The sequence below is a fragment of the Electrophorus electricus genome, chromosome 10, assembly GCF_013358815.1.
Source record: "Electrophorus electricus isolate fEleEle1 chromosome 10, fEleEle1.pri, whole genome shotgun sequence".
NCBI lineage: Eukaryota > Metazoa > Chordata > Actinopteri > Gymnotiformes > Gymnotidae > Electrophorus > Electrophorus electricus.
Window position 1 is genome coordinate 21,708,950 of NC_049544.1, and position 10,030 is coordinate 21,718,979.

The 10,030-nt window shown below is 41.0% G+C and overlaps 1 protein-coding gene across 1 annotated transcript; it reads right to left on the minus strand.

Moving 5' to 3' along the window:
- Window positions 1-4,117: 4,117 nt before the first annotated feature.
- irx2a (iroquois homeobox 2a) lies at window positions 4,118-9,482 on the minus strand. The gene is made up of 5 exons (XM_027026378.2): window positions 8,353-9,482; window positions 6,937-7,339; window positions 5,638-6,339; window positions 5,209-5,278; window positions 4,118-4,799 (listed from the first exon to the last, which is right to left on the minus strand). The coding sequence occupies exons 1-4, from the start codon at window positions 8,587-8,589 to the stop codon at window positions 5,229-5,231; spliced, it is 1,392 nt and encodes a 463-aa protein (XP_026882179.2). The 5' UTR covers window positions 8,590-9,482; the 3' UTR covers window positions 4,118-4,799; window positions 5,209-5,228.
- Between the last annotated feature and the right edge of the window lie 548 nt (window positions 9,483-10,030).

The window sequence follows — 10,030 nt, forward strand, 5'->3', positions numbered from 1 at the left end:
GCTAAACAGAACCTTAATTAGTGGAGATATTCCTGCAGAAAGGCCTTCATCCACTGCCTTCTTCCAGCTAACGGCTGACGTCTGGGGTATTTTCCCTCGCCGCTCTTCGGGGGTATATTGTGTTAGACTGTGAAGCATGACAAGAACTAATGCGCTGTGCGAAGAGATGGGGCAATGAGGCACTACTGGAATGGGAAGTAGGAGAGCTGGGTCATGGGTGGAGGTGGAGGTGGAGGTGGTGGGGTGGAGGTGTAATGAAATGTCTGAGCATCCACAGTCAGATGTAATAACGAATTTGTTTACATCAGTTAATGAGGAGGCATTGTTTTGGTTTTGGTTTTTTTTTGTTTTTTTGTTTTTTCCTTGCTGGGTGAATTATCTCTTTCTGCTGAAAGAGGAATATGAGCACATGCAGAATTAAACCCATGACTGTCACATGTAGGAGAAAGCCAGTGTCTAAGACACTGTGAATTACTGTAAACAGAACACGAAAGGCATGCAGACAGAGCCAGCAGAATGCAGATAGGGGACCCTGTGTGTCTCCGCTTAGCAGTCATACTTTTGTTTTCTTGTACTTGATCCATTTTTGGGTATGTTTTGTCTCACAGCTCCTGGCCATTTCTTTACTGTGTGTGTGTGTGTGTGTGTGTTTGTGTGTGTGTGTGTGTGTGTGCGTGCGTGTGTGCGCGTGCGTGCGCGTGTGTGCGTGCGTTCTTGTGGAGAATCACATTTACAGTGCGAACGACTGTTTATTTTATATCATTATTACAGCATTTCTACTGACCCTTGACTTTTCTTTTTTTCTGTATTTGTATTTAATGTTTTGAGACGATCCATTAAATAGCCTGTCCTGAAACACTGTAAAAACACGGACATATTAAAAATACCAGACCACCTAATACCAGACCATTTTGTGGAGCTACACACCAGAGAAAGCACCCACGCCTGTTAATTAAAGGCCACCAATATTTTTATCTTCTCATCCTGCTTGGCTTGTCATGGGGCCATATGTAGCTTATTTGTACCGTTTCAGAAAATAGGTAGTCCATTACATAAAAGGAGCCCACTGACGAAAATATGCATTTAATTACGTTTCTGTCCATTTATCGCAAGATACAAATACTAATAGCAGCAACTAGAAAGAAACAAGAAGGTAAAACGATATGTCTGATATATATATATATATATATATATATATATATATATATATATATATATATATATATATATATATATATATATATATATATATATATATATATACGATTTGTAGGCCCTAATAGTCTCGCTCACATTCACGTGTGGACTAACTTGGTGGTGGAAGGGCTTACGCTCACCCGCGAGCGCCCTGACCATCGCGCGAGGCGAGCATCTTTTCTGACACCTTTACGAGAGAACCGACCCGGGACTGCCTTTGAAATGTCTCTACGTCTTTGATGTGTTTTATTAAACCCATATGCAACCGGATCTTTAACTTCTTTTTTATCTCACTTTCAGAACTAAAACATTATTTACATCCTAACGCTAATGGCGGATTATAGTTGTAAAGATCAACGTTGTCTAATTGAAAGTAACCATTACCAACGGGGCTCAGAAACAGCAACGGGTTTAATGTGGTTGCCCTCTTCACTTAAAATGACTGAACGAGAATCAGCTCTCACACTCACACACCAGCAAGCAGAGAGAGAGAGAGAGAGAGAGAGAGAGAGAGAGAGAGAGAGAGAGAGAGTGAAATATGAAGGAGTTGGAAACAAAAGTCCCATGTAGCGTAATAACGCGCGCTGCATGTCGATGCAATAATTAGCCTATCCGGATTTAATAGTCCGGGTCGTTCCGAATATGCTGCTATTAACGCGTGCCACTGAGTGCAACAAGCACGACGCACTGACCGATACGCTCGCTCCCTCATTAGTTTGCTTCTTTTTATTTCAGGCCGTAAAACATATTTAGACCACAATTTATTGTGCGCATTGCTTCTCTGCTCTTAATGCGTGTTACACTCGTGGAGATTTAAGACTTCTTTCCGTCTTTTTTTCTTTCTCTTTTTTTTTTCTTGCTTGCTTTTTAAAAAAGTGTTTCCTAACGCTGGAATGATGTTTTTCTGGTGATAACGGACCACAGTACCAAGCGAAGGGGGGGCGTCATCTTTACGTTTTTGAAGCACACTGGCGACTGCGCGCGCAGTAAGCCCACCAAACAAGGCCTTGTCCTAATTGTCGCTAATTATGACAGTGTAACGCAGTCTAATCAGCCCCGTTCAGCGACCGGCTCCTGTTTACCGGAGGCGGCGCTTCCCTCTCACCTTTAACTGCTCTTAAGCACACAAGGGTGGGTGAAGAGCTTTTCATGTTTTCAAAGGCTGCCGTGAAGCTGTTCTACAGAAACAATAACTCTTTTTATTGAGAACAAATGTTGACATTTGAGGGGAGCAGGGAAAGCCGAAGTCTATAAGCAACGCGGAATGGAAAACGCCTCTGGTGCCATTTCGACGACAGCGGTCGATCCCCCGGGGTCCTACCTGAGATTAAAGACCGAATTTCAATAATTCACCTCTAATGAATCCTCTCGCTTCGGCGAGGACACGCCGCGCTGTACCTCCCGCGCTAGGTGAAACGCAACGTTTGAAAGAACAAATGGACAAATTTGAATATCTACAAAAACGACAGGAGTTCACTTCAAAACTCCACTGAATTCGATGCGCGTCAACCTTAAATGAGGTATAACTTATGCATAATAAGTGCGACGGCCTGAAGACACGTTCGGTGCTGGGTTTTAGAAACAGATTATGTGTTATTGTTATTGTATATGAGGTTAAAGCGCGCAGAAAATACACCCGCTGCCATTGGCAATGACAGCGGCTGCTTCTGCAAACGTAAGATATACTGACTTCATAATTATTAACTATCATCATTATTATTATTATGTAATGTAATGTAAATGTAAGATATCATACTGACTTCATAATTATTAACTATCATCATTATTATTATTATGTAATGTAATGTAAACGTAAGATATCATACTGATTTCTGACATCTCAATACACCTACACAAAATTATACAACCGATCATATAAATAAGAACCTTATTACTAAAGAAATGCTAATAATGATTTCATTATTACCGTTAACAACAATAATAACGATAATAATAATAATAATAATAATAATTATTATTATTATTATTATTATTATTATTATTATTATTATTATTATTATTGTAATAATACTAATTTATTGTTACTGTTATTACATTTATGCCGTAGGCCTATGTAGTGTAGACTATTGTCACTATTATAATCCGGAAAATGCTAACGATGATTGTTACCGATATATATATATATATATATATATATATATATATATATATATATATATATATATATATATATATATATATATATATATATATGTGTGTGTGTGTGTGTGTGTGTGTGTGTGTGTGTGTGTGTGTGTGTGTGTGTGTGTGTGTGTGTGTGTGGTTTTTAGGATATTCCTAATCTGGAAGGGCTGACACTTCCTGAGCCATTAAACCTGCTTAATAGAGCGCTTGAAAATTTAACGGAGTAAGACGTCATCGCCCGTTCATTCCCACCACACACCGCGGCCCCATTGGAGCTGGAGGATGTTTAAACACGATTTTATAGGTCGCTCAATATCGGGTCATCATGAACCCCGACCGACCGCCCTGACGCGGCCTGAAAGCTTGTGGGATCGGCTTATAACGCGCAATATCTACCCCCTGTATTCATCACGGGGAAACATAGACGAAGGCTCAGAAATATAAGCAGCCTGTATAATTCATTTATACGAAGGCCATGCTCGGCACTGTAACCTGAATTAGCTATTGACTCAACAGCTCATAAATGTATAAGATCCTTAAAAGGGTATTGGAGCGATTGATATATTCTGTAAATATATCTCACTTTTTACATTTTTACATGTGAAAATAAATGTTTCCACGGCGTTCTTTTCTTATTTTGTATATCCACGCCGACCAGGGTAATTCCTTTAAGTATGGTGACCTACGGTGCAGATTATTAATTTACACAGCGCTACAGATTCATCGCTATAAACAGCTTTTGGCAAGAGTTTCTAAAACCACACTAAACACGTTCATGTCAAGCACGTCCAAGCAACAACTTTGCCAGTGCAGACTAGCGCGTTTTTATTTACAATGAAAGATATAAATTAGTAAAAGTATTCTTGTTAACAACATTTTGTAACTTCGGCTTTTTTAAATAAAAACCAATCATAATTTATTTACAAAACAATGTTCGGTTTCCATTGCAATACAACTTGCATAAATTATAGGCAACTGCCATCATTACAAAAATAAATATCAAATGTTTTCCACTCTTAGTCAAGTTTACCAGCCTCACGTTACCGTTCTACATTGTACATCCTTTACAAATAAAGTACAAATTAAGTTTTATAGAAGGCCTAATAATGTCCCACACGTGATGTATACAATATGCGGCCATGAAACAAACTCTATGGATCCTGAGAAATAGTTGCCTTGTTCAAAAGTCGCGTATGGTGTGATAACTACCTTATAAATAAATGCACAAATCATCAAAAGGTAGGGGGCGTGGTCAAAGAATGCGCCCGCCCTTTTCCGTCCTCGGTTTCCGATGCTGTTTGGATTAAGGGAGTTTAAGATCTAGTCAAGTGCCGGCGGTCCGCGGTTCTACGGCGGCACACAATGCGATCCACTTAAGGAGAATTGATACGTTTAACACCATCGCGGGGAAGAGGTGACGGCTCGCTCGCGCTATTCAAAGCAATTGTGACACCTACCTGCGAACCAAGGAAACAAAGCCTACATCAGTCCACAAACTCCACAAAAATTATATAAGCACACACACACACACACACACACACACATACATATATATATATATATATATATATATATATATATATATATATATATATATATATATATATATATATATATATATATATATATATATATATTCAGAAGTAAACACTGCAGCTACAGTAATCTCTAAAGGCCCTTTAGGCTATCTGACGTATGAAAAGGCTGCACAGACGTATAGGCTGTGGTAAGACTCCAGCCATTTAATGCGAAAAGAGATAAGGCTTGTGCACTATAGAGCGGAATACTGCAAAAATATGCACAATTATTTCGATCTCTGGCAATTCCATTTTTTTCTCTCTCGAAATAGCCAAATCAGTGACTTACTTGAATGTTCCTCTTCCCCTCTAGCTTGCCAGGTAAGACTGGGCTCCTACTGCGCACACTTCGATGGTGTCTGTTGAAAATACAACCCAGTTCAGAACAGAGGGAAGACAACTGGGACCTGGCCATCTTAAATGCGTGCGTCACAGGAATGCCATTAAATCTGGATTTCCTCGGTGGAAAATTCGGTTATTTAATAATTGGTTAGAAAGGCGTCAGTAGTCTGGTTGGTCGACTTGGATGCATGTGCCGAAAGCATAACTCGGACGTAACAAAACTCGAATTCGAATGGATGCAAAGCTATTAGTGGTTTGACACTGGGGAAAAATCGAGGTAGCTTGAAACTGAAACACTTGAGCGAATGAATGATTGAACGGGGGCTGTGCGCAAATTATTGTGAGCCTGGCGTGCAAAAAGACTCACTTCACATACCTTTCTTGGCCTCGACACTTGAGGCTCTGAAGTGGTGCTCAGTCGGGTTCTGACTAGGCTTTAGTAAGGACTCGGGACTGTGTTTGTGAATTGCGCTTGCGTTGAGAAGAGTCTGAGGAAGCGCCTCGTTAGACGCCACACCGGAGGAATTATATCGCAGAATTCCTTGACTCTGCAGTGAGCCGAAGTTCCCGTAGTTTGTGTAAGTGCTGTAAAAGGGAGACGTGTAGTACAGTGGTCTTCCCAAGATGGAGGAAGCCGAATACACAGGGCCGGCCGGGGACGTGTTGGATGCCGTTGATGTCAAAAGACCAACGGCTGGGGGGCAGTTCTGTCCCAGGGGCTGCTTTGCGTCTGAAGTAGCGATCTCGGCTAGCGACCAGAGTTTGGGCTTGACGGTCTGGTTCTGACCGTCCGCAGCGGTCCGACTGTCGAGACACGCTTTGTTTTTGTTTCGCGAGTCTTGATGGTGGTTCAAAATCGGGGCCTCCACTCCAGTCAAGGGCGATGATGTCACCGGCTTGGGTGACAGGCCCTGTTGCCGTTCCCCATGGCGCGTGTCAAGATCACTCTGGTCGCATTTGTCCTTGGCATCGACTCCAGAACTGCAAACCAGGTCCCCAATCCTGCACGTGACCTTCTCCCCGTCGGACTCCGCGGAGCAGGAGTGGTCTGTCAAGGCGTCCACGTGCAGACTTATACCTGTGTGGACGAATCGACATGAGTAAAGAGTGTCAAAACAAAGTATTACACACACAGATATATATATATATATATATATATATATATATATATATATATATATATATATATATATATATATATATATATATATATATATATATATATATATATATATATATATATATATAAACACCAAAAAAAGTCTGTGGTCATTTATCTATTCTATTATCTATCTATTCTATATCTATTTATTAATTTATTTTATTTATTCAGTTGCACATTTTAAGACTTTATTTTAGGCCTAGTTTCCTGTATGCTTTGTTTCCATAATTCCATAATTATAGTAAGACAAAAATAATATGGTTCGCCTTTTAGCCTGTCCCATGCTTAGTTATATTAAAACCCTCCATTTGTAATATTTTTTTAATCCCAATTCTAATTTAAATATCAAAATTATTTTGATATTATATTATATATTACAATCTAGCTAAAGTCTCAGCCACCATAAAGTTATTAATTACCTAAAAATTACCTAAAAATGATACTGAGTGGTTTTCTGTCCGTGTACAGATTACAAAAACAAACAAACAAACAAAAGCCAACAATAATGTTTACCCTCGTCCTCGGCGGACGCCTCGCTGTTCTCAAGATGCTTCTCTGTACGGTCTTCTTTTCTTTCGCCTTCCCCATCGTCTTCATCCTCGTCTTCACTTTTATTCCGAGGTGCCCATGTCATTTTATTCTCTTTCTTGAGCCTTCTCCTGGCGTTGGCGAACCAGGTGGACACCTGCGTGAGGGTCATTTTAGTGATGATGGCCAGCATGATCTTCTCGCCTTTGGTGGGGTAGGGGTTCTTCCGGTGTTCCTGGAGCCACGCTTTCAGCGTAGCTGTCGCATCCCGGGTCGCGTTCTTTCGGTAAGCCGGGTCGTTGAGCTGGTACGGGTATCCCGGAGTCCCGTACGGATGGTAATTTATTGCTGCCGCCATGCCCGTGGAGTGCGCGTCGTAAGGGGAACCCTACATGGCAAACATTTTGCACAGAATTACACACTGTTATCTAAATTATTTTATTACAGTTTCATAAAATGATTTTTAAAAGTAGGTCTTAATAACCATCACGAATCTGAACCACCAGATAAAACTGAATAAAATAATAACAATTATTATTAGGCCAATAAAACGACGATTAATCCTTCCAGCAATTATCGGAATTTATTTTGCTCGATAGGAGATAGTGCGTAATTGGAGTCATTTTCAATGATCGGCGCCCGGCCTCCCTGTTTGCTTTTTGTGAAAGTCTGTTTTGTCAGAAGCAGACGTGTTTTAGCATACCACTCAAGCGCAGCATTACAAATCCTATTAGCAAATCAGTGGATATGGACCTGTTTTAACCGCTTCAAGTGCCATGTCATTAGCATCGTAATTCATCTTTTCACGATTAAATTGTGCTTATTTAACTGCACATAATTTCGAGGTTTAAACCGAACAATCGCTGGAGTTAACATAATTTTTACATATTATTCAGCTTATAACCAAACACATTTTTTCCCTCATTTTTAACATGCTAAAACAAGTAACAAAAATTTCGACAAATAAATCGACTGCATAAATCTATTTTTCTATTAAAATTATTTTTGCTCTATCCAGTGCTGTTACTACTTATAAGTCCCGTGATGTGCTTTATTCTATTAGGGAAATTAAAGTGCATTTCGCTTTATGTACACGTTTTTAATTAAGGTAAATAGACAACGGATGGGGGGAAAATCAGGTTTCAACCAAAACATTTGTTGAAATTAAAACTAAAAATAGTAGCCCTTGTAGCGCCGGTCCTTGCGCGAGTCAAGCTGTATGGAATTTGTATTCATGGTTCGCTCGTCCTTTTCAAACGCAGAATTGGTCGCTTGCCACAAAGCAGCTTCTCTCTAACGGTCCTTCAGCAAAAACATTATATCATGCAATATTCATGCAGTCCTATCGGGAACAATGACCTCTCAGCAACGATAACTCCAAAGCCATAAGCGCGTATTTACCATGTACGACGGGAAACCCGTGGCCGGATCTGTTGAATAGGGCAGCGGGCTGGAAAAGCCGCTGGCGGAGGCGGTGAAGGCAGCCGATCCAGGGTACGGACTAAAGGCAGAGCCGGACGGAGACCGAGTCAGCTCCTCGCTCCTCGGGGCGGCCAGCGCCGAAGCCCCGTAAGCAGGACAGGAATAGAGCGCCAGCGAGCCCGGGGGCTGGTATAGGTAACCCTGAGGATACGACATCTTGGTTAAAGAGTCTGTTGTTCTCTCCAAAAAGAAAATGCGAAGGAAAGAAGTCGGTCGTACACTACTAGTAATGCATCTAGCGATCGAATCGCGGCGGAGGCTAAACTAATAAAAATAAAATAAATAAAATGGCCGCAAAAAAAAAAAAAAACCCTCAGCGAAGTATTGGCATGGAGACTGGCGTGGCTGGATCCCCTAGCGTCCGCTGTTTTTACTGCTCAGAAGTCTGAAGTGAAGAGTTCGGGGAAGGAGCAGGCGAGTTTCTCAGAGCATTGGAAAGCACGAGCTGTCACTCCAGCTGATCTGAATATTCCATCTCCGCCCCTCGCGCCGTGAAATGGAACTCCGGAACAAAACCGAGGACACTGAAGGGGAAAGCGCGTGCACAGAAAAATTGTCTTAGTCTTTGGGTATCCGCTATGTTTTAGCTGTTTATCTCGGTTTTTTTTCATATACTTGACTGCATCAAACATACAAAAGCAAACAACTGACACAATGATAGCCTTTTTGGCGCTGCTTTGTAAAATAATAATTCCACCAGTCCCCTTAGTTGCGTTTTAAAAACGTAAAGTAAACACAAACATTGCGCAGCGCGATGTGGCGGCTTGCACGGGAGCTCACGTGCCTTTTGTCGCTACAGTTTTGTCGAAATAGCAAGAGGAGAATAACAACGCAGCGTACAACGGAGTCCACTTCGCCTAATAAAGCGACGGTGTTGAGCCAGTGCGGGGTGCGAGCAGTGCTCTAGCCGGCCTGTGGGAGGTGTGAGGCGGCCTCCAGCTATCCCATATATATCTCCGATAATCACCGGAGATCTATCGTCTTCATGCCATTGACAGCAAGTTATCCCGAACGTGCAACTGCGGCTGTGTGCTAGCAGTCACGGAATAGTTCAACGAAAAACACAATTATTAATTTAACAGACGGCGGTGCATGCGTCACGGAGTCCCACGCGCATAAGGCAACACGCTGTCATTCAATTTGTACTCAAGATGGATAATGACGTATGACGGTAATCGTTAGGGAAGGTGTGAAAACGTAATCAATTCTTGCTGCTCTATTGAAATATATATATATATATATATATATATATATATATATATATATATATATATATATATATATTTCCTAGTCGGTTAGAAGAAGGCTGATTTTTTTTTTTTTAAGTAAAATAAAAATAAGTGTTTAATACGCAAAATGTGTTCTACTCGTGTGCCCTTTTCATTGATTTTTCCATTAGCACTTTACAACCGAAATTACATTTTAATTCAGCGCATTTAACTATTGTGTAAAACCTTTTGCGAGTTGCATTTGCTGCGGACAAGGCGAGGGGAGCGAAATTAGCTGGACCAACAAGCAGGCCTTGTGAAGTCTGCGCTTGTGTCCTTAGTCATGGATTACGCCTAATCTTGGAATCTCTCATAGCGATCGTACGGTA

Coding starts and splice junctions, on each gene's coding strand:
- irx2a (XM_027026378.2), bottom strand. CDS start 8,589: ATGTCGTATCCTCAGGGTTACCTATACCAGCCCCCGGGCTCGCTGGCG. Junction 7,340..8,352: donor CGGGTTTCCCGTCGTACATG/GTAAATACGCGC, acceptor TTTGCCATGTAG/GGTTCCCCTTACGACGCGCA. Junction 5,279..5,637: donor AAGTGTCGAGGCCAAGAAAG/GTATGTGAAGTG, acceptor TATTTTCAACAG/ACACCATCGAAGTGTGCGCA.